Source organism: Eublepharis macularius, chromosome 6 (genome assembly GCF_028583425.1).
Source record: "Eublepharis macularius isolate TG4126 chromosome 6, MPM_Emac_v1.0, whole genome shotgun sequence".
Classification (NCBI taxonomy): Eukaryota; Metazoa; Chordata; class Lepidosauria; order Squamata; family Eublepharidae; genus Eublepharis; species Eublepharis macularius.
The window spans coordinates 115,063,042-115,088,259 of NC_072795.1; the positions used below are offsets into that span (position 1 = coordinate 115,063,042).

At 40.6% G+C, this 25,218-nt stretch overlaps 1 protein-coding gene and 1 pseudogene across 1 annotated transcript; both read left to right on the forward strand.

Annotated features, from left to right (window-relative positions):
- Positions 1-362: 362 nt before the first annotated feature.
- DNA2 (DNA replication helicase/nuclease 2) lies at positions 363-25,012 on the forward strand. The gene is made up of 21 exons (XM_054982960.1): positions 363-463; positions 4,024-4,197; positions 4,834-5,017; positions 7,068-7,210; positions 7,691-7,822; positions 8,965-9,181; positions 9,920-10,037; positions 10,467-10,632; positions 11,277-11,468; positions 12,243-12,473; positions 13,203-13,319; positions 13,424-13,533; positions 16,172-16,281; positions 17,505-17,729; positions 18,982-19,175; positions 19,265-19,354; positions 19,436-19,628; positions 20,120-20,209; positions 20,984-21,166; positions 22,800-22,946; positions 23,517-25,012. The coding sequence occupies exons 1-21, from the start codon at positions 363-365 to the stop codon at positions 23,571-23,573; spliced, it is 3,174 nt and encodes a 1,057-aa protein (XP_054838935.1). The 3' UTR covers positions 23,574-25,012.
- On the forward strand, positions 5,321-6,080 carry LOC129332112 (ubiquitin carboxyl-terminal hydrolase isozyme L1-like; annotated as a pseudogene).
- Positions 25,013-25,218: the final 206 nt, after the last annotated feature.

The following is a 25,218-nucleotide window of genomic DNA, read 5'->3' on the forward strand; positions in this document are numbered from 1 at the left end:
GGCAGATTGTGTGCCAATGAGAGAAGGGAAATAAGAATATTTTGGGGGACCCCTCAGTAGATGTTTACACAGAATGCATTGCTGTTGGGAGGCCTAGTTTCTTGAGAAACTGCAGCTTTTGAAAAGTTTCCCGACGCCGCAAAGAAGTTCCCTCAACGGCGAAGCCCTGACCGAACGGACCGCCTCCCGCCAGCAGTTACCAAGCGGCCACCTTCTCCCGCGCGCGCCGAGGGGGAGGGGCAAACGGAGCCGCCTCTTCTGATAGGCGAGGGCGGGTGCGGCGCCTGCGCCTTCCCCCGCCGGGTGGGATTTCGTTCTGCGTGCGTGAGGGAGGGTCGCTCTACTGCGCGGAGGCCCTCGGCATGGCGGGGGCTTCAGGGAAGGCGGCAGAGGTAGAAGATGACGCGATACTGGAAGAGGTGATGGAAAGGAGCTTCTTCGAGGATGCGGCTCCGCTGGAGAGGTGCTTGCGTCGGGCTCAGTCGCAAAAGCGCGCGGTTTGAATTACGCCTGAGGCTGGCTCTCATTTCCCAGTTATGTTACGGGCTCTCCTGTTTGTACGCGCGCCCTTATGTCACAGTGTCCCCTTTTTCCTATGGTGACACTCCCCCCGTCTGATGAAAGGAATAAGCTAAAATATAGAGAGAACTTACTGTTAGTGAACGGAAATGTTGCATTCCTCTGCTGGACGAGGGCGTTTTCATCAACGGAATTGCTTTATATTATTTGATTGAGTACGCCCTTGGAGCGGTATGTTGTACCGAAAGTACAGCGTTTTTCAAGTATATGTATGTAAATGGCTGCAGCCAGATCTCCAAGCGCCGCATTCTTCTTGTGAGTGGGAGCCCGTGGGGGGGGGGGCTGTGGTGAGGGGTGGGTAGGGTTAAGTCTGGCCCGAGAGATCATTTATCCTCCTGCCTGAAGGGACCCGGCCTATGCATGTGGTGGTCACTCTTTCGGCTGCCTTGGGGACAGCGTCATAGTGGAGGCAAAACTAAGGTTGTTACTGAGTGGTTTGTCCTCCAGCCACAGATGGAAGGCAGCGTGAATGTTTGTTTCGGGCTTTGCAGCCCCCAAGGATAACGGAGTGTCCCCCCCCCCTTTGTCCTAACAAAGCAGAAGTTGGTTCCCAGTTTCTTATTCAGTGCAGAACTGCCTGACAGATTTGTGATGAAAAAGGAATGTGGAACCTGAAACCATCGTCAGACTTGTCCCAGATACGGAGTTTTTGCTAGTTTATGGTCCGCCCTTCAGTTAATTTTTATGCTTTTGAATGAGGCACCCGACACAAAGGAGTAAAGTTCCTCTTGTGTTATGTGCATCAGATGTAGATAGGATCGAATGGTTCTTCTGGTTTATAAACTTACAAGTTGTTGAGGATGAAAAGCAGGCTTATGAAATCGCTTCTTTCCTGCTTTGTGGTGGAACTGTTTGTTTACTCTCCTCAAGATACTGTGGAGTGGGGGTTGTAAAAGAGGATTGGTGGGTGGGGAAAGGGTTCCCTTGATCTTTTCCATTCCCTCCAGGTACCACCCAAGGCTGCTTCCATTCTCTGTGCCTAGCGTTGGGGGGAAAGGGAGCTTGAAATGGCTGGGGGAGGGGGGTATTTGCATGGGTGGGAAGAGTGAAGATTCCTTTTCAGCTGCCAAGTTTTTAAAAATTTATTTAGAATGAAATACAGAAATGTAGAAAGGAAGAGCTGAAAGGGTTCTCAAGGGTCATCTAGTCCAGCCCCGTGCACAACACAGGAAATTCACAGTTATTCCCCCCCGCCCCCTCAGTGACCCCTGCTCTATGCCCAGAGGAGGGCAAAAAACCTCCAGGATCCTTGGCCAATCTGGCCTGCTTCTTGACCCCAAAATGGCGATCAGCGTAACCATGGGCATATAAGAAAGGGCCACGAGAGCCAAGCACTGGTTCATCCCTTCATGCACTCCCTCTCTTGATCTGTGTATATTCATATTAAGACAGAGAATCATCATAGCTTTCAGATGACCATCTAGCCTCTTCTTAAATACCTCTGTGGAAGGAGAGCCCACTATGTCCCAAGGAAGCCTGTTCCACTGAGGAGCTGTCAGGAAGTTCTTCCTAATGTTTAGCTGAAAATTCTTATTTTAACCTGTTGTTTCTGGCACAGTTCTCTGGGGCAACAGAAAACAACTCTGCTCCATCCTCTGTGTGACAAACCTTCAAATACTTGAAAACGACTATCATACCACCTCTCAGTCGCCTCTTCTTCAGGCTAAACATACCCAGCTCCTTCAACCTTTCCTCATAAGACTTGGTTTCCAGACTCCTCACTATCTTAATTGCCCTCCTTTGGACACATTCCAGCTTGTCAACAACCTTCTTAAACTGTGGTGCCCAAAACTGTATACAGTATTCCAAATGAGGTCTAACCAGAGCAGAATAAAGCAATACCATCACCTCGCGTGAGCTGGACACCATGCTTACCTTGATACAGGCTAAAATTGCATTTACCTTTTTAGCTTACAGCATCACACTGCTGACTCATGTTCAGTGTATGATCTACTAAGACCTCTAGATCCTTTTCACATGTGCTAATGCCAAAACAAGTCTTTCCCCATCCCATGTGTGCCTTTGATTTTTCCTGCCTAAATACAGAACTTTACATTTATCTGTTGAAATTCATTTTGTTCGTTTTAGCCCAATTTTCCAGGCTGTCAAGATCACCTTAGTCTTGCACCTGTCTTCTGCTGTGTTTGCAACCCCTCTCATTTTAGTATTATCTGCTAATGTAATGAGCATCCCCTCTATTCCTTCATCCAAGCCATTTATGAAGATGTTGAACAACACAGGGCCCAGGACAGGTCCCTGAGGCACTCTACTTTTCACTCCTCTCCAAGAAGATGAAGAATCCTTTTCAAGCAACCAGTTACAAATCTATCTAACAATAATAGGCTCCAAACCACATGTTTCCAACTTGTCAACCGGAATATCAGGTGGAACCTTATCAAAAGCCTTACTGAAATCAAGATAAACTATGTCCATAGCGTTCTCCTGATCCACCAAGGTAGACAACATTTCCCCCCTCCAGTCTTCTGGCACCTCACCTGTACTCCAAGAATTCTCAAAGATGATAGGCAGAGGCTCTACAGTTACATCAGCAAGTTCCTTTACTACCCTAGGGTGCGAGTCATCTGGTCCTGAGGACTTGATTTCATTTAAAGAAGCTAGATGTTTACATACTACTCCAGCATCTATTCTAGGCTGCAATTCCATTTCTTCCTCATGTGTTCCCTTTTTTTGCAAGGGTGAGCACAGTTCTTCTTGCAAGTGAAGACCAAGGCAAAGAGAGAATTGAGCAGTTCTGCCCTCTCTTTATCACCTGTTAAAATCTCACCGTTCTGTCCCTGCAGTGGGCCTAACACCTTATCCATTTTCCTGCTCCGAACATAACCAAAGAACCCCTTTTTGTTGTGTTTAGCATCTCTTGTTAGCCTAAGCTCATATTGAGCTTTTAGCCTTTCTAACCCTCTCTCTGAAAGCACTGACAAGTTGTTTATATTCATCCTTGGTTATATAGCCCTTTCCCCATTTCTTACAAGTGTCTTATTTTAATTTTCAGATCTTTAGAAAGCTGTTTATGGAGCCACCCTGGCTTCTTTAGGTACTTCCCATTTTTCTTTCTCATTGGAATAGTTTGTGATTATGCCATCAACATCTTACTTTTAAGAAACTTCACGTTTACATCATTTATACCCTGGCCTTTCTCCCCAGTGGGGACTGAAAGCAGCTTACATCATTCTACTCATTCCATTTTTATCTTTACAACAACCCTGTGAAGTAGATTAGGCTGAGTGTGTGTGACTGGCACAAATTCACCCAGCAAGCTTTCATGGCAGAGTGGGTATTCAAACCTGAGTCTCCCAGGGGTTTGTTTGTTAAATAAAAGCAGAGATATATGTAAACATGTGCTGACATCTCTGAGCCCTCCCGTTACGGAATTATTTTGATTGCTCCGTGGTCTCTCTGTGTATTATAATGTAACTCTGATTTTAGGTTTCCAAAGAGAATAGTTGGCTTCTCTGATACGGTACTCTGCAAGGGTTTGAACAACAGGTACTGTGTTTTACGAGTACAGGAAAACGGGGATCTCGAGAAACGGCTGACCATTGCAGCGTCTGCTCCACTTGATGATTCAGAGACAGAGCTATGTATCCTAAGAGATGGCTGGTAATTACTGCATAAATGTATACATATTTTTGATGAAATATACTTCTTAATGTGTGCTCCAAAAATATTTTCGCTTCCTAATTTGCCCCAAGAAATTTTATAAGGGATTTAGAGATCTTTGGAGTAAAAACCTTTAGGTGGAAATCGTTTAATAAGTATACTATTAAATAGCGTGGAAGAGGACAACCAACGATATGCCAGCTGTTATTTCACTCCAGAGTTTTAAATTAACTCATAGTAAAATAAAGTCTTAAACTTAGCAGTGGTGATTAGAGTTTGTAGACTGAAACTTTTTATCCCATTATTGTGACTGTCAACAGGCTCTAAGAAGCAACATTTGGGTCACCATTTCCTTAGTCAGAAATCCGCAGCCCCACTTTTTCACCCTTTAAACATAGTTAATCTACAGGGTTTCCAGTGTTATCCTGTTTGCATTGACTGCCCATAGATGTTGTTACTGAGGGAAGAGAAAATGGGTTGTGCTTTCCCTGAAAGTCCACCTGTCGTTCCTTACCCTTAAGTTGTGGTTGACTATATGCGAGTTTGTCCTGACAGAACAGATAGGTTACTTTGAATTTTAGTATCTACTTTGTGCTTTATATATATATGTGTGTGTGTGTGTATGTGTGTGTTTAGGACTGCTGTTCCAGTGCAACCTGGAGATATTGTTCATCTAGAAGGAGAGTGTAACTTTGGAATCTGGATAATAGATGCAAATGTAGGATACTTAATTCTCTATCCAGATGTACTGATTTCGGGCACTACTGTATCAAATAGCATTCGTTGTATGAGGAAAGCTATACTGAGTGAAAAGTTCAGGGTAAGTTGAAAAAACATTGCACGCAACAATTTAAAACTTGATGGTTTATAGGTGTCTAGAATATCAGAAGGTGGTATTAGTATTACTGCTCAAATAATATTTTTCTCTGCAGTAGTTTGTAAGCCATTGGGCAGAGTTTGTCTTTGTATGGTATGCTGCCTAGTTTTTAAGGAATTGTGTATGTAATAAAAACTGCTGTTCCAGAGAGTGTTACAGGTTTTGGAGTGCTCTTGCCACTGGCATTATGCCTAATAAGCAGATTGGGAGTTCAGGTCTTTTGCAGCATTCGGTGTGTGTATCGTGCCTGATCGGAGCCATGGCTTGGCATCCCATGGAGATCAACCCAGAGATGCTGAACAAAGTGCTGTCCCGCCTAGGAGTGAGTCCAGGCTGGCAGTTTGTGGATGTGCTAGGGTTTGAGGAAGACTCCTTGAACTCAGTGCCCAACCCAGCTTGTGTGTTGCTGTTACTCTTCCCACTTACTGCTCAGCATGAGAACTTCAGAAAAAAGCAGATTGAAAAACTGAAGGGTCAAGACGTGAGCTCCAAAGTCTACTTCCTGAAGCAGACGGCGAGCAATTCGTGTGGAACAATTGGCCTTGTGCATGCGGTAGCCAACAATCAAGACAAAATATCATTTGATGAAGGCTGTGCCCTAAAGGCATTCCTCAGTGCAACAGCGGATCTCTCTCCAGATGAGAGGTCAAAATGACTTGAAAACATTAAGGCCATTCGAGAAGCCCACAATGCAGTAGTGCAAGAAGGTCAATGCGGGGTTGAAGATGATAAAGTGAACTTCCATTTCATTCTCTTTGCCAGCATAGATGGCAACCTCTATGAACTAGATGGACGACTGCCCTTCCCCATAAATCATGGGGCTAGTTCAGATGATACCTTGCTGAAGGCCTCTGCTAAGATCTGCCGGCAGTTCACAGACCGTGAGCAAGGAGAGGTCCTCTTTTCTGCTGTAGCACTATGCAAGTCTGCTTGAAGAAGCTGAGGAAGAAACCACCTTGTAGTCCAAACTTTGAAAGCTTTAGTACTTTGTCCTATGACAAGCTGTTCTGGGTCCCCGTTTAAAAATTCTCCTGCTGAACCTGTTCTCCTCTTACTTCCACGTACACCACAAACTTCAGTGGCTCTTGCCCTAAAATGTTATACTTAAAATTTTCCGCACTTCAGTTGTGTCAGATGTTGGGACTCTCAACTTATAACCTTTTCAGAAATGCTTCCATAGGGTTTATTTGACGTGTGCCTCCCAAGTTTCAGTTGTTGTGATTACTGAAGAAATCACATAAACCTTTTCCGGCTACTCGAAATGCTATGTTTTTTCAGTCTGCTGTAGGACGCGTGGATGTTAGAAAGTGACAACCGTTATAAAAAAAATAAGCAGATTGGGCAAAAACTGCTTGTTGCCTCTCCTGGCAAGCCTACCACGCACGGTGAGCCAAGAATTTTTAAGAGTGTCTCTTGGGTGCCCATTAAAAAGACACACAAAAGTGTTCTTGGTAGCTGCTTCTCTTTTCTGGATGTAGCTGGTGTTCTCTGGAGTTAAGCTAACTTAAAAAATGTATTATGCATTTGTCTGGTGATAGATTGATGGCTATGCCTGTAAACCTTCCTGATTATGTGAAAAGGTCTGGGGGGAACAAAGTACATGGTTTCATGTTTTGGAGAACTTATATTCTGAACAGTGCCTCTTGTTTGTCTTGCAGTTTAAAATAGACAGTTTAATTATGGGCTTGTTACCTTTATTCTTTTCTACTCTTTTTATTCTTGAGGGATAGGAAGGAAACATTCCCTGTGGAGAAGATCCGTTCTAAAATATCTATGCACTGTTATGGAAGAGAAGGTCTTCCACCTTTTATACTGGAGTGGCCTGTCCTCCTGCTTATGGTGTGATTTTTACTGATGGGGATTAATTTGCATATTAATCTGAAAATGAAATTGAGCTTAATTGCTATAAAGGGCAAACAATTGCTGTTTTGTTGGAATTAGCTGTACTATGTAAAAAGTATACCGTTCACTTATTTGATTGTCTGTCTTCCAGAGGTGTGAGTCGCCTTCACGTCAAATGCTAATAGGTACAATCCTGCATGAAATTTTCCAGAAAGCAGGAAAAAATTTCACCCGAGAGAAGCTACAGGAAATCACCACCTTAATTGTTCATGGACCAAAATATCTAAAAGAGATGTAAGTGCTTCAGCAGGTGAAAAAAAAGAAGAGGCAGACTGCATATAATTCTTTTTTAATGCTTAAGCACAGGAACAGTTCACATATATGAACATGAGTTTGGTGGATGGTTAGGAATTCTCATTTGGACAAAAATATGTTAACTTGCGCTGGTTGGTTCAGGGTATGCTAGAGTATATCTATGTTTTCAGCTGAACATTTTGCTTATCTATCCTTTATAATAGTCTACGCTACACTATTGTAGTACAGTATAATTATATATGGGTTTTTTTCAGAACCTGGAAATGTCTACAAATGCCTACACATTGGGGACCTACACATTTTTATATTTGAGGGACAGAGAATAGAAATGTGTATTTTAAAGATCTCTTCTATTTCCTATTTTCTCTTTTTTCGTTCTGCTGTGTAAACTTGCCCTAATTGATTCAGAGTATGTAAATGTTCTTACAGCATTTAACATGCCTTTTTTCATTGTCTTAGGTACCAGTTAAATTTGAAACAAAGTGATATCATGCAAGAGATAGAGAAATACCTTCCCTCATTTATTAAATGGGCAGAAGAATTCATGTACAACTACCACCAGCCTAATCAGCATAACATTCAGCTAAAACTGTAAGAATTTTTTAAGAAAAGCAGTGTTTTAAAAGTTTGCACGTGTCAGTTCTGCAGGGTGAACTTCTTAACTATCTAAATTATAGAATCGTAGGATTGGAAAGGTTCCAGATTCCTTTCCTAACATTGATTTGTGGGTTTTTTAACAGCAAATGATGGAGAAGAATTCAAATTTTCTGTGTATCTGGGTTTTTACTTTCGTTTTCCTTTCAAAACTGATTCCAAACTACTTCTGGTAATTATGTCCAATGACCATATCTTAACATTAATATTATGAAAACATTTAAAAATCGTTTATTAAGCTTGACTCAAAATAGATCCCCACCAAAATCAGTGTCCTGCCCTTTCCATATCTTTGGGGGAGGGGGCATGTAAATGAGGACAAGGTGCTTAGTACTGTTTAGTGTTCTCATTTTTCTCTCTCCTTGGCCTGATGCCTTGAAAAGCAAGTAGCTGTGGACTAACATAAAACATCTGTAAACGCACGTTTGCAGTGTCTTAGTTTTCTCTCCTCTTTAGAAGAAACACTTCCATTTCTGTCATGTATAGATTGATACTTATCTCATACCCTGAAAATCTTGTTGGTCTCCTAAGGTGCCGCAGGACTCAAATCCTGCTATCACAGACTTTGTATTTTCAAACCTCAGTTGCTTCTGTAGCATATTTAGTAACCTCTGGACTCTATTGTTAAATTGACGACCCCTAAATCTGACTGAAGTATTTCAGTTGATGTACTCTGATCCTCAAGAATAAAATAAATTAATTATCCTGAAAGAATAGACAACAGAAGAAGAATTGAGTTTCCATTGTTAAAAAATGTTCTTCAAGAAAGAATATCAGGAATAATACAAGGTGATAGCATATCTGATATCCTTTTATTTCTATGGTACTTAATCAAAAGTGATTTAAATAACTGAATGGATTTTGCTCCTTCATCCAATAATTATTCATGAGATAACATAACTGCAGTAGATAAATTGGAGGAGAGAAGACAACTGTGGTTGGTGTGAGGTGAGCTGTTTGAAGGGGTTTTTGCTGTATCACTATTTCTCTCAGTCAATGGAATTAGAGAGGATTTGAGAAAAGAAACTCTTTTTCTGTGATAATTCCAGTTAATAAGATATTAATTTGTTTTCTGATAGGCCAAGAGACAACAAAGAAGATCGCTTTTGCAATGTTAGAGTTACAGAAATCCTTGACGTTGAAGAGAATATTTGGTGTCCCAGGTTTGGTTTAAAGGGCAAGATTGATGTTACAGCTGGTGTAACAATTCATCGCAGGTCTAGAACTGAATCCAGGATAATGCCACTGGAGCTTAAAAGTGGCAAGGAATCCAACTCCATAGAGCACAGAAGTCAGGTACAAACAGGAATAGTAATCCCACTTTAATAAACATTGCTTTAAATGGCAGTGTCTGGATACAAAGGAAGGTGTGTAGCCTGTTGCATTAAAGAGTTTTTTGGTTCATTAAACTGAGAATTGATCTGGGTGGTTGACACACAATGAAATCTGGATTCAGATTTCACACTGGTTAGGGAGGCCTCAGATTTAAATGGTTGAATCACAAGAACACATTGACCTGATCTTGACCAAACAATTCTGTGGCACTATAGCAGTCTTTTCTGCCAGTGTTGCATCTGTGTGATGGCTGCTGTTCCAGGTTGTTACAATGAATCATAGCCTATCTGTGAAGTATTTTGTAGAGAAAGTCACTTGGTGTTTTCCCTCAGGTAAGGGGGATAATAAGGAGTGTGATATGAGAGCCCAACAACAACTGGGACTTAAAAGTCAAATGCTTGTTGAATTACATTGTTGTTTGAAATTATTTCTGTTGAATTTGATCAGAGTCGTCTTTACCAAGCATGGGTAAGCCCATTCAGTGGAAAGAGCTTTGCATGATGTGGTGCGTGCCTTGATTTCACTATATAGTGAGGGTGGGTTTGTTTCCACAGCTCTGACATCTGCATTGATTTTCATAATGCAGTCTTTACATGTTTGTTTTCTTTATGCCTTGTCTACTGAAATAAAATGGTGTGACTATTCTGTTTTCTGATACGCCCAAGCTTCCATTTTAATAGCTTTTAATAACTTTCCCAGGTAGTTTTGTACTCACTGTTGTGCCAGGGAAGGCGAGTGGATCCTGAGGGTGGATTCCTCCTTTATCTTAAAACTGGGAATATGTTTCCTGTACCTGGAAATCGTATGGACAGAAGAGGTAATTGTGTTTGGGAGAAAAAATTCTGGCTATTTGCATTTCTTTTTTTAAAAAGTAATGTTAATAGATAAAGGTAAATTTGTTCCTTCTTTTATTAATTGCTGTGGTTCTTTAGGAGCACTAGCAGATGATGCTAAGCAAGATAAGTAGGACTGAAATAAATACTTATTTGTATATTTGGGAAGATTCCATGTAGCAGTGTAACTTCAACCAAAAGGCAGGGGTGGGGGGTGTTGAAAAGTTTGCTAAAGTTTCCCAAATAACTTGGTTTTGCCATAGTTTGCTTTATATTATCTTGTTAGGAAAGGGAGCTTGAATTCATTTTAACCAATCAGTGTTCTGGAACAGGTTAAAGAACCATCATGTTTTTATTTATAATGGGAACTTGAAACAATTTAGACATGTCCTTTTTATTTTCCTTCTTTGCAGAACTAATTAAACTAAGAAACCAGTTAGCCTTCTATTTGCTTCATAGCACGTGTAAATCTGACATGGGAAAAGAGGAAACACAGCTTGTGCCTTTGCCTCCAATGATTAATGACAGCCAGGCATGTAGTTATTGTTCCCAGAAACAGAACTGTACACTCTATAGCAGGTAAATCCCTTTAAAATAACTTTGGGTTATAAATGGCTCTTTGCAAGCTGATTCCTATTGAAAACAGTTTAATACTGTAGTGTACCATATACAATACCCAATCTCTGTCCCTCAGTTTTTATACAGAAATCACTGTACCAAACAGAATTGTGGTTTGCAAAATGATTCATTCCTTCCATTCATGTCCAAGAGCATGTATGCAGTTTAGGATTCTCAGTTTGGTGCCAAAGTGGGTGAACACCAGTGTTTGATTTGTTCAACCTGCATTATAATCCAAGCCCTTCCATCTTGTCTTCAGGGTTGAGTATAATAAAACTTGTTTGTATCACCTAAATTCCTCAACCATCAACTGTGCAAAGCAAGAATACAGATCCTATAGAATATATAGCTAAACATGGTCGAGATTACCCCTTGACAAAAATACAGGAACAAGCAATAAAGAGGAGTTTTAATAGAAGTTTTCCAGCAAGCAGGGAGAAGGATACATCAGAATGAGCCTTCCTATCTTTTTTTTATCTTCGAGTCATGATAATATGAAGTTTCTTCATGCTTTGACATGCATTGTCTTTCCCCTCAGGCAATGTATTATGATGGTTGCAATTCTAGGTGCCTTTTCGGAGGACTCATGCTAGGTTTTGTTTTAGAGCTATACAGCTGCAGTTAAGCCACTTGATTCCTCCTGATATGGTTGCTGCTATTGAGAAAGAGACCCACCATTTGAAGCCCGTGCACTTGGAGTACTTCCGCCTCTGGTACATGATGCTAACTTTGGAGAGTCAATGCAAAGATGAAAGAAAGGGGTGTAGAAACATATGGATGATGACTGCTGCAGAAAGGTACATCAAAGCATTACTGACCTTGGTTTTATAATGCTACTTACAAATTTCGTTTCTGACTATTAGAACTCCTTCCATCTTTTCTAAGCCTCCCTCACCAATATTAAAAGTTAAAAACATCTTGCAGTTTTCTGAATAGTTAACCCATACAATCATAAGGACCTTGTTGAGACTGGGCACTCGTGGATTTTGAGAATCGGTAGTGGGCACAACCACAGAATGGCAGTCATGTGAGCTTGTGGCCTGTCACAGAGTGTTGGGAGGTTCCAAACCAAGCACCATCTTATGATTGAGTTGGCTTTTTCCAAATGGGTAATCCCAGCAACACAAAGTTGATGCCTCTTGGACCTTTCTAAAGTACCTCCTGCCTTTCTAAAGTACCTCCTGAGGCAGAGGAAAGGCAGCATTGACTTTTTGCATTGAGGAAGACAGAAGTGAGCACTGGGTAAAACAGAGGTGGGCACCAGGGTGCCCACAGGTGCCACATTGGAGATCACTATTTTCTGGGAAAAGAGGTGGTGGAACTCAGTGGGTTGCCCTCAGAGAAAATGGTCACATGGCTGGTGGCCCCGCTTCCTGATCTCCAGACAGAGGTGGAGGTCAATCTAAACTCCCCTCTGTCTGGAGATCAGGGGGCAGGGCCACCAGCCATGTGACCATTTTCAAGAGGTTCCGGAACTCCGTTCCCCCACGTTCCCCTTGAAAAAAGCCCTGCATAAGAGTTTAACAACCATGTACTACAAGCTACTCAAGGTTACTTTGTTTTGTTTGTAGAGAGAAACATGGCGATTGCATTGGAAATATGAGAAGAATTGGAAGTGTACAAGAAGTGTATGATGGACAATATCTACACTGGTTCCAGCGTGAAAATGATTCTGCGCCTCTGACAACCCTGATGGTAGGAGACAGGGTTGTTGTGAGTGGTGAAGACAGCAATTTACTTGGTTTGTCTACTGGCTACGTTCAAGAGATCAGCAGAACCAAAATCTCCTGTTTATTGGATAGGTAATTAATTTTTTTAAAAAGAAAAATGTTTCAACGCTGAATTTAACGGTAATTTGTATTATGATTTATATTATGAAAGTTCTCTTTAGGGTAGATCTTCTTTACATCTGAAAGGAAACTCATAAACGAATCCTCCCTTATTCAAATACTGATGCTAATTATTAATAATCATAATAATTCTGCTTGTTCATACTTGCAGAGTAGCATAAGTGAAAAATAGGTTCCTGCTATAAGGAGTTTTCAGTCTAAATTTAGATTTGGGATATGTGGGTGGAGGAGAGAGAGAGCTAACTGTAAGAAAGAAGCAGAAAGGAAGGAGGTGTCAACATCATGAGTTAACCTCTTAAGTTTGTGATGATACTGGCCAAACTTTATGGTATAGAATGTTTTTTTTCTTGCCTGCCTGCCTTGTTTTTGGATTTGTTGATCCATTTTTGTAGTTTCCACTGAAATGGGAAAGGATAGTTTCATGCTCCCTCAGAACTTAGTGCTTAGGACTGGTTTTTACATGTGTTTATGCACATTTCAAATGTATATTATACACTTGTAAGACCAGGGTTTGAGGAGGTACTATGTCTCCAAGCTGTCTAGATGTGAGAAACATGCCATGATGGTTTATAACAGCTTGTCAGAGCTTAGAAGTGTATCTTCTATATCAGCAATTGGGTCTTAATGCTGATAAACATCCTGGAATCTAATTGGCTGTTTTCTCTGTCTAATATATTCCAGAAACTTGTCAAATCTTGCCAAGGACATTATATTTAGATTAGACCATGAAGAGGGAGTTTTTGGCACCGATACCCCCTTAGGAAACCTTTCAAAATTAATGGAAAATTCTGCTGTCAGGTTTGTTGCATTGATTTTATTTCCATATTTTGTTTCATACCAAGAAGTCTGTTCTTAGTTTTGACTTTATTCCTTCCTCTTTGTCAACTCTCTCCGTTCTTTAGTGAAAAGCTTCGTAATTTAATAATAGAGTTTCACAAACCGCAGTTCATCCAGCACTTAAGTGCTGTCCTTCCTTCAGAAGCAAAGGAGACAGTTGCAAACATTCTGAAAGGTACAGCATTTTTGAAACAGTTTCTGGTATAGTTTAAGTCTGATGTTCTCTTTAGAAAAGTGTATTTCCATTTCCAAAGAAACCCACATCAATAAATAAATGTTCTACCACTGTTTAAAGGTTCACTTTCAAAACCTAGCGATTGAAAATATATAATCAGAGTTCATATTCCTTATGGCTTCAACAGTAGGCCCACTGAAACATAAAATATTCATATTGACTGAGTCTGTTTTTTGAGCTATAAAAATGCTTGCTTTGCTGGGGAGAAAGAATGGGAAGTATTGTTAATGAGGAAGAGGTGTGGTTCAGTAGTAAAGCAAAAGGTCCCAGGTTCAATCTCTAGCATCTCCATCTCAGATAGCAAGTGCTGGGAAAGACCTGTTTTTACGCTTGAGTAGACAACTGACTAGGGTCTGACACCCTGTATAAGGTAGTTTCATATGTTCCGCCTTTCGGCCTGTTGAGGGGTCCTCAACGTTTTTGAGCCTGCAGGCACCACACTGTGGTGGATACAGCCAAAAAATGGCTGCCACAAAATTACTGCTGCAGGAGGCAGAGCCAGCCACAAAATGGCTGCCGCAGGTTGCCTTCAGTCACACAGTGTGCTGTGCTGTGGTGGCAGCTGTGCTGTGGTGGCAGCTGCTGCTGAAGCAATGGGGGTTTTTTTGGTATCTACACAGCCAATCAGTTCTTCAGTGGCCAATCAGAAGCTTTGCTGGGCAAAAGCCCTACCTGGCCCCTACCGCTTTCGAAAACTACTTGGCAGCTGTCAGGAAATGTGTCAGCAGGCACCATGGCGCCCGTGAGCACCACACTGGGGACCCCTGGCTTATTGTATCCTTAAGGCCCAGGGCACATAAGTGAGTTTCACTTGATTCTCACAACATCCTCATTACGTAGGTTAATGCTATTTCTATCTTAAAAAAAGATATGAGGCTGAATAGAACTTGCCTCAAACAGCCAATGACTGAACTAAGATTTCAAGCCAGATTCACATTCAACTCTCCCCTCAGTGGATCTTAGACACATGCATGCCTGTGCTTGCCGAACCCTGCATTTTAGGTGGAGAAAAAGTTCCCATGTAACACAAAAGAATTATTGGGTTGTTGAGTTAATTGACAGTCTGAGGCTTCCAGAGGGAACAAATACCTAAAAGCAAATGAATGCATTCCAGAGAGTCATTCTTTGGCTATTCATTGTAACATGCCTTTCCCATCATTTGTGACTTTCTTTCAGCTTACAAGATGGTCTTTGCTAGCATTCAAATTTTAAAGCATCCTTGAAAATAAGCCCACAAAAGTAAATACTGATTGCACATAGCTACATTAGACATTTGTGGCACATTGACTGCCAATAAGAAAATGAAGGAAATGTTCTTCTGTTACTTTTCCACACCGTCCGATGTGTAGGCTGCAGTCCTATGCATGCATGCACATCTAGGAAAGAGCCAGTATGGTTCAGTAATTAGAGGGATAGACAAGAGAGAAAGCAGGTTCACATCCCCACTCAGCTGAGAAGCTGACAGGATGACCGAGGATCCCTCTCCCTCTCTCAGCTTAATCCATTGTGAGGATAAAATGGATGAGACCAGAGCCACATACGCTGCCTTGAGTTCATTGGAGGAAGGGTGGGATAAAATCTTGATAAGCAGCATTCCCTGTAGCTCAGGAGAAATGACTTCTGCATCAACATGCTTAGGGTTGGATTGCATGAGGCTTATTGCCACTATACGTAGATGCCAAACTAACTGAAGTTTTGTCTTTAAAATGTTTTGATGTTATGGAATAGCGATGTCTCCCCCCCCCCCCTTAAATAACTTTTAAGATGAAGGAGGAACTTTTGGTTTTAGTTTCATTTTTTAAAATTTTATTTTAAAATGTATCATATACAATATAACAGATATAAAAATAGGCACATGCAATAATTTTTTTTAAATGTAGCATCCTAATAAATAACATCCTAATAACCAAATCCCCTCTTATATTATCAGTAGTCGTTTCCAGCTTAAAGATATAACTTCTTGGTCATTTAAATAGCGTACCACAGGAGCTCATACATCTTCATACTCTTTAGGGGAGAAATTTATCTTAGTCTCAAAAAAAAAGTTATTTGTAATTCTACCCATAATTGTGCCAAAGTTTCTCTTGCCACAGTGAGATGGAGGGGGGGAAAGATGATTTCCATCTAGCAGCTATAGTGAGTCTGGTAGTAGCTGCCAATAAGGAACTCAGATTCTTCTGCTGTTCAGAGACAGCAGAAGTCATCCAAAGCTCTAACAACAAAAATTCTGGGGTAGATGGTACCGCAAAATTTGGCACCCTTTCAATTTGGTCTGTCACTTCTTTCCAAAATGCTTGAATAACAAGACATGACCACCGAGTATGTAAATAAGAGTCTATTTGATTACAGTTTTTCCAACAAAATGAATTATAGTTTTTTGTTATCTTATTTAGTTGTAATGGAGTATAATATCAAAATGTAAACTGTCTGAAAAATTGAAACCGGATATTATATATTTTGGATCTGTTAAGAGGGTGAGTTTCAAATGCTGGTCCATTCCTCTGGAGAAATATCTTTCCCCAATTGGGTTTTAGTTTCATAAAGCATTAGTGAATTTTCTCTGCTTCATAAATGAAAGGTCTGAATAAACCTCAGAAGCAAGCAATGAAACAAGTGCTGCTTTCGAAGGATTACACACTCATAGTTGGGATGCCTGGGACAGGGAAGACCACGACAATATGTGCGCTGGTAAGACCATAAATAATATTGTGTAGGAGTTAAACAACATGCGTTATGTTTTGTGGAGAGGCAGTTACAATACCTGATTGCTCTTCAGCAGTGTGGTAGAAATTCTGATGTATGTTATGAAACAGCATTTTTAAAGAGTGGTGTGGGGGATCAACTCCCACACCCCTGCACTCACCGGCCAAGTCAGAGGCCCTTGACTCCCCCCTCCCCCCAGAGATCCTTGAGCCTTGACAGGGAAAACTCAGCAGCTTGAGAGGCTGCAGGAATGCCCTACAGCCACAGCAAGGAGCATGCCCCTGTTTCAACATCAAGCAACAACTGGGGCCCCAGGATCCCACTTCTGCCACCTGCAGCCAAGGGAATGTGAGCAGCATGCAGCAATCAGGGAGGCCTTGGGCGCAGTCTCCCCAGTTTTAGAAAGGATGAGTCAGGGGGAGGTGGGACCATAGGAGGGTACCCTTGAGGAGGGGGGGGTGCTGGGAGAACCCACTCCTGGAGGATCCTTTAAAAAGTAGGGCAAGGAAAGGCCAGAGGGAATGGGCGAGGCAGCTGTTGCACTGCAGGCAGGAGAGCCGAGCACAGCGGAGAGAGGGAGACATGAGTGCAGCAGCAAGCCTTCCCCCATTTCAGAGACCCAAGCCCTTGACCCAGGCAGGGGAAGATGCCCCAGGTGGGGGCTGTTGCCTCTGACTCTGTGCCAGAGAGGTGGACAAATAGTTTTTTTTTTAAATGCTAAGAACTAAATTTTAAAATGATTAAGTTAATGCTTTTTAAAATTAAGATTTGAAAGTAAGTTTTCTAGTAAACAATTATAGTTTGAAGTACTATATGTATCTTAAAGTGTGGAGGGTTTTTCTGTAGTATTTTTTAAAACTCTGCTTTTTCAGCCAAAATGACAAAATTAAAAGGTACTGGATTCAGACACAACAGAGGGGTGCCTGGGTGTGTCCTACTCACCTTCTGATGGTCCTATTGATGGCAGACAGAAGGGCTGCATCAGCCAGAAGGGGATTCTGCTATGTTGGAGAGAGGCCTGGCTGCTTTCAGCTTTCTGTCTCTTGAAGACAAAATATTTGAAAATCATGGACGGTACCTAAATTCCATAACCAACATCTGGAAATATTCACCAATAAGATTTGAACAGGTTTCTGGTATATCTTGTTAAAGAGAAGTGCAGTACCTAAGGCTTTAATGCTTCCCTCCTCTCTCTTCCTGCATTTTAGGTCCGGATTCTTTATGCTTGCGGTTTCAGCGTTCTCTTAACCAGCTTTACTCACAGTGCAGTCGACAATATCCTACTAAAGCTTGCCAAGTTCAAAGTAGGCTTTTTGCGGCTAGGGAGAGCTCAGAAAGTTCATCCAGACATACGGAAGTTTACGGAAGAAGAAATCTGTAGATCTAAATCCATTAAAACTGTAGCCCAGTTGGAGGAGCTTTATGGTAGTCAAGTAAGAAAAACGGTTATCTGTGTTGCAGAACTTCTCAAAAATGTCTCCCAAGGAGAGCTGCCTGGAATAGCTAGCTAGCAGGGAATTGGTTTTGGTCTTAGGCTTCAGTGTGCCTAAGTTTTGATTGTGAGGACCTAGCAAACTTTAAAGAAAATATGTGGTACGCGGTAAAATAATTGTCCTTACAAGCTTGACTTGTACAGAAAAGAAATAAAATGTTCGGATTGTTCCAAGATACAGATATATTCCACTGTTGCATGGGGCTGGATCCTACGTTCATCTGACAGTAGAAATCTGCAGCGTAAGGAGTCTTCCAGCAAGGCAAGGAATTCCTCCACTGACAGAGGGCTGCTGCACAAATGGAGAGTCTGGAAAGCTCCATTCCCTGATCAGAGCTTCACTTGTGGCTTGCTGGGTGTTCTCAATGGCAGGAGTCACCAGTGTGGTGCCCATGGGCACCTTGGTGCCTGCAGAGACTTTTCCTGGCACTCACCAAGTGGCTTTATAAAGCGTGTGAGGCTCTTACCCAGCAGGGCTTCTGACTGGCCATTAGAGATCAGATTGGCTGTGCAGATTTGCCGTCACAGTTTTGGTTTTATTCTCTCTCACTCCTCTTTCCAGTGTATTTTTAAAATTATCCCTCATCTCCTTTGTGCTTGGGCTTCCCCTGTGTGGTTGGCTCCGCCTCTTGCAGTAGCCATTTTATGGTTGTGCCCACAACCCTGTGTCGGCATTCCAAAGATACCCACAAGCTCTGTCCGGTGGTATGGCAGAGCACATAGGCCTGCAATTGTAGAACCCTTACTCCCAAGATGGTATGTATTGACTTTATAGAGTTTGGCCATTTGAGAAGTTATTTGGTTCTGGGGAGAGTGGTGGCCCCCAGAAATACAGAAATTTGACTAGCTTTAAACTTACATCTTCAAAATGAGAAGGAAATATCAGTCCTATAGTTAATCGCAAATAATTCTGATATGCCAGAACACCCCACCCCTGTCATTTAAGAACTGCTCCTCTTGCTTTGAATTGCTTAAGGTTAATGCAAGGAGTGGAGCTAAAAATTGCCCTGCTTATATCAACTTTTTTCCTTCCTTTATTTTATTGTAGAATTTATAGCCTGTACAACCCCAAGGTCTCAGTGCAGATAAAAATAAAATGTGCATCACTTAATGGTATGAGATATAATTAATAATGACAGAAGTGAGTCCAAAGAATAAAGCTTGCTAAATCATGTGTTGTCATCTTTTTTCAGCCGATAGTTGCAACAACATGCATGGGAATAAACCATCCAATTTTTACTCGTAAGCAGTTTGACTTTTGCATAGTGGATGAAGCTTCGCAGATTAGCCAGCCAGTCTGCCTGGGTCCGCTCTTCTGTTCACATAGATTTGTGTTGGTGGGGGACCACCAGCAACTGCCTCCACTTGTGCAGAACGCAGAAGCAAGGTAATCTGGCGGGCCGGCAATAATTTTATCTAGTAGAATCAAAGCCTTTTGTAAGCCAGTGAACTTGACAGGCTCCTTTTTTGCAACAGGGCTCTTGGCATGAGTGAAAGCTTATTCAAGAGACTGGAGCAAAACAAGAATGCTGTAGTGCAGCTGAACGTACAGTACCGAATGAACAGGTATAGAAACGCTTGGTGTCTGATCATTGCAGATTACGAAATGTTCAAGTGTGATTCAGTTTTGCTTTTTCAACCCTTTAGTAAAATTATGTCACTGAGTAACAAGCTGACGTATGACGGCAAACTGGAATGTGGCTCTGAGAGGGTGTCCAAAGCTATAGCTGATTTACCAAATTTAAAAGAGCTGAAATTGGAGCAGGAGTACTCCTCAGAAACATGGCTTAAGGAAACACTGGATCCAAACAACCCTGTTTGTTTTCTTAACACAGAGAAGGTAGCTATCATCACTTGCTCCCCCTTCGCTTTTCCCTTTAAAAACAATTCAGTTCTGGTCTTGGATTCAATCTTTATCCATTAGAACAGGGAAAGCGAAATGCCTTTGAATTGACATATTTCCGCATGATTACTGCTTATATCAAAGGGGACTATACTAAGTGTCTACAGAACGTTTTTAATAATGCTACTAATAATTGTGCTTATGTACTGCTCTTCTAGATACATTAGTGCCCCACTTAGAGCGGTGAACAAAAGCATTGTTATTTTCTCCACGGTACAGCTGGGGAGCTGGGGCTAAGAGGAGTGGCTTACCCAAGGCCCACCTACTCAGTTCATGGCAGTGGTGGGATTAAAACCTGCAGATTTCTGATTTGCAACCCAATCGCTTAACCTCTGTGCTACAGCAGCATAAGAGAATAACGTGCAGATTCTTTTTAGATCAAACAATATTTGGCCTTTTTGAATATTTAAATTTGTCTTTTTATATAGGTTCCAGCACCAGAGTACTCAGAAAAAGGTGGTGTAAGTAATGTGACAGAAGCCAGATTGGTCCTCTTTCTGACGTCTATGTTTATCAAGGTATCTATCTTGAATTCACAAGTTGGAGGAGAAAGTGTTTTGAAATTTTAAAAAAATCAGTTTGAATATTAAATCTTGCTTACTAAATCAAGCTTTTAAAATATATAAGCTAACATGGGAAAGGGTCTTCTAACTGTGAATGGGTTCCTTAGCATTCAGGCAAGAATTTGCAGGAGCAGTTGGCATCCTGGTGAACCAACATTGGCACAGACGCTGCCTTTACAATTGCTAACAGTATTAAAGAAATACTCTTTCACTAAATAATGAGGTATTTGCACTTCAATAAGAAAATATCATATTACTTTTATCAAAACAAAGTATGCCTCCCTGATTGAAAAGATTTTTAGGTAGCAGAAATATATGCATAATTAAAAGTAAAGTTAACCTTGTAGGGTGCAGTGCGATCATAAATCCTGTCTTTACAAGCATCAGGCACTTTATTTTTATTTTACTTCATTTCTTCCTTTCTCCTCAATGGGGATCCAAAGCAGCTTGTGTTGTTCCCCTCGCCTCCATTTTAACCTCACAATAACCCTGTGAAAGGAGGTTAGGTTGAGTGTGTGACAAGCCGAAGGTCACTCAGTAGCTTTCATGGCAGAGTGAATGTGTGTATCAACCACTTTAATTTCTATGCATGTCTCATTTATTTAACTTGGTTTTCACCTGTATAAATATTCTGTGTTTATGATATACAAGTTTCCTGAAGGTAGAGCGTGCTGTAGGGTGATTTTGGTCCCTGATACCATAATGTAAGGCCTTTGTGTTATATTTCAGGCAGGCTGCAAGCCATCAGATATTGGGGTCATATCTCCATACAGACATCAGCTAAAGATAATCTCAGACCTAATGAAAAGTTCATACATTGATAAGGTTGAAGTAAATACTGTGGACAAGTACCAAGGAAGAGATAAAAGTATCATAATAGTCTCGTTTGTAAGGAATAACAGTGATGGAAATGTAAGTAAGCCACATTTGGGAAGTGTTGAGCAACTCATTTTTGATAGTTCAGATTAAGATTGTTCTTGCCTAGATAACATGAAAGTCAGTAGTAAGGAAAAATATTAAATGTACATGCTTGCTAAAATTATCAGAAAAGTAAATGCTCTGAAAGACTTATCCTTCAAAATAATTTCTGCAATATTACTGTACAGATTAGCATTTTACTCCAGTAAAGTGTGTGTCTCTCTCTCTCTGTAGCCTCCTCTTCACAGTATTGTAGATGCTATGATGATATTGGTTCATACCTTCCTATATGATGGAGTTGCAAAAAATGCCCTCCAAAAACCCCTAACTTCCTGGCAACTGGGATGTGATGAGATTAACAAAATACTAAAAACAAACAAAAACAAAAAACCCAAATCTAATGCCTGATCCAAAACTGGTTGTATTAAATTTATTTACAGATGGAAATAAGAATTTTGTTCACAAACCTTTAATATAATGTCTTCGCAAACAGCATGATTTATCATATATCAGCAATGGAAATCTATGGCAATAGTGGTTTGAATGCCTTTGGAAAATAGTTTTGTTAGAAAAATGAACTCATTTTAATAAAAAGCTAGGTATGTGCTGATGCTTTTTCATTGTTCTGCAATCAATATATATATTATCAGCTTGCATTCAACAACTCTTCATCAACCCCAAAATGCCAAGGACCTATTGAATGCCTTTCACCTATTGAAAGATGCCACTGTAACATGAATAATGCTTACACTTTCTTTAGAACTGTATTAACTTCTTGTTAAATTGTGAAACATTTTATAATTATCTCTGTACATATCCTTTTCCACCTCTCTTTTTCCATCATTTGTCTTATTCTGTTTATATGCATTTGATACATAATTTGAAAAAGCATAAATACGGCCCCGATCGAACCACGTCTCTCGGTATACTCCCCGTGCTGGCTGTGACAGCCTTCTCCTTCTGGCACCCTTTCTCAGGACTGTCTATTTGTCAGCAGTTGGGTTATGGGCTTCATCAGTGGCAGGATCAGGCCTTTGGAATGGCTTACCAGAGTGGGCGTGAAGGGCACCTTCACTTTGCATTCGGAGGGTTTTGTCAGATCCAGCTGTGGGCTTTTTCTTGTGCTGATAGTTTTATTGTGTGTTATATGTTTCAGTTTGTTGCTCTGTGAGTCACTTTTACTGTAAGGATACAAGGTGGGATATACCTATTTTAAATAAATTAAATTTTTTCAAGGGCAAGGATCCAAATAACCTAACAGTTAGCTTTGCATCTGTGTTTCTCGGAAAGACGCTGTGGTGCACTTAGCAAACCACTTTTGAAATAGACAGTAGTAGTCTCTTTTTTCTTCAGAATAAACCGAATACTGATGCTGCAGGACTAGAACATATGCAGTCTTTGGAATGTGCCTGAAAGTAGTTTTTGAACTCTGGTTTTAATTTTCTTGCAGATAACATATGGTCAGGAATGTTTTATATCCCTTTTGTAAATGGATACAAAAAAGCAACTTGCTACTCTGCTCTGATGGTCTTCAATAGCACCTGTTTGAAACATAAAATTCAGTTTAGTTCTACTTTAGATGCAGAACCTTAAAATCAGGTCATCTGTTTGTCCTTGCTTTTGACAGGCAGGAGAACTTCTGAAGGACTGGAGACGTCTTAATGTTGCTATTACAAGAGCCAAACACAAATTAATCATGCTGGGTTGTGCGCCTTCCCTGTGCCACTATCCTCCTTTAAAGAAGTTACTTTGCCATTTGAAGACGGAAGCTATGATATCCTTTTTGTGTATGCCTCTTTATCCATATGCAGTTATTTAACTGGATAGACATGTTTCATTAAGATTATTTGGATATGCTTCAATGGAAGATGAAACATTTTCCAAGCATGTATACTTATTTTTTTTTTAAACTCTGTTCTTATTCATATATGAGTGGCTTAAAGTGCAATCAGTGCAGGTCTAGGAAGAATAAACACCTATCACCTTACATCTGATGCACGATAGCAGCCGTAAGATGCACACTAGAACTGATACCAAACTGGCATTAGTTGGTTATTTCTGCCCAGCTGCATAATTCTTGCACTGTCCATACACTTATTTTATTTTATTTTATTTATACCCCACCTTTCACCCCAATGGATACTCAAAGTAGTTTACATTTTTCTGCTCTTCCATTTTATCCTCACCATATCCTGTGAGTTAGCTTATGCTAAGAATGCTTGACTGGCCCAAGGTTATCTATGAAGTTTCCATGGCACAGTGTAGCTCTAAGCACTACGCCATACTGATAGTGTTATCTTTTTTGTCTCGTATGTGTTACAAAATTTTCCTCAACTTCTCTCACATTTTCAGTCTTCCATTAGGAGCACATGAATATGCCTTTCAATGCAACCTTCTATGATACGAGATTAGGACCCCAAGAAGGACTTTTTTTCCTCTGCTGCTGAAATTTTCGATTACTCTGGAAGCTGGAAGGCACCATGTTGTCAACTACATTTCATTTTAGTATGGCTTTTTTTGTAAACACTAGAAACTCCCTTTATAGCACTTACAAAGTTGTTTATTTTTAACAGTTGGGTTTTGATTATCATGTTGGCACTGAAATCTGTGTATCTTTGACTATTTAAATAGCTGCTTTTATTGCTTTCTGATGAATAGTTAATGTGACATGAACCAGCTAAAACTAAGCCTTCTACTTTCTCATTGATGGAGAAAGGGGAGGAACAGCTGTGTATTCAATTTTCCCACTAACATGAATGGGAAATCAAGTGCCTTAATTTTGACTGATTGTGTTTTCTACATGTGAAAAATTCATCTTAGATGTGAATTTCAAGTTGTGGTTTGTATCACTTATTCTTACTGAGTGTTAACAAATTTAGGATTACTGGGTTGGATCCAAAGATCTGCTAATGCTAGGATCACAGTTATTCTGTTTTCCCTTCTCCACTGCAGCAGCCAGTTTCAACCCTGGGAAAGTAGATTCCTGGTGTTACGAGACCTGAATAGAGCAATAGTCAGACAGATTGGTGGACTGCACAGAGAAGGAAGAGATGGATAAAATCTTCTGTCAGGAAGGGTGATTTTGCCCCCTCCTCTCAGCAGCCCACCCACCTACATACTTATTCTACATGACCCCCCCCCCCCAAACCCTAGGAATTTACTTTCTCAGTTAGAAAGTGGGGAAGATCATGGCTGCCAGTGCTTTCTAATGATCGGTTGGTGGATCCAACCCATTACAACTTCTGAAAAAGGTTAAGTAACTGTTAAAATCTGATACAAATGTCATTTTCTAAGAGGGGTTTCTTGCCCGTGTGCCTTTTACCACAAAGACTTTTCAGATTTTGTTTTTCTTGATTCAGAGCTTTTGGGGGAGGAGAAGTTATTAGTTCTATTAATTAAAAACAAACCCTAGAATCAACATTGCAGCCTGATTGTTCCTCTTCTGAATTAATTGCTTCTCCCAATTTGAAATGTTTATAGACTAGTGACTAGATTTTAGTAAGAAAGAGCTTCTGAGTATTATTTTTTTACTGTTGAAATGCCAGACTTCTTGTAATTGTTGGACAAGACAGAACAGCAAATTCTAAATGTATTATATATCCCAGTACCTTCTTGATTTTTAAAGCAGAGTACGGATCCACTTCACTGTGTTGCATAAATACCTCTTACGCAGATTCTCTGGAAAACTACCTCATACCTGCTATGTTTAATTTGGAAATATGTTGGTACTGTTCACCATGTTTGTTCATATTTCTTTACTTCATAATTTTTTTAACCTCTGTTGAGCTTTGAAATTATCACTACTTTTTATATTGGAATAAACTTTGATATTTACTTGCATTTCTAGTACAAATGGCATAGGGGACCTTCCACCCCACCTCCCAATTTTGGATGCTGATCACAGTCACTCCATTAATCAGGCAGGATGCATGCCCTTTCTTTGTGAGATCAAAAGCTCTTCCTTTCCCAAAGGCCAGGCTTTCCAATCTCAGGGTTTGTTTCTGGGGTGTTACTCACACACGAGACATGAATTCCAGACTCAGCTT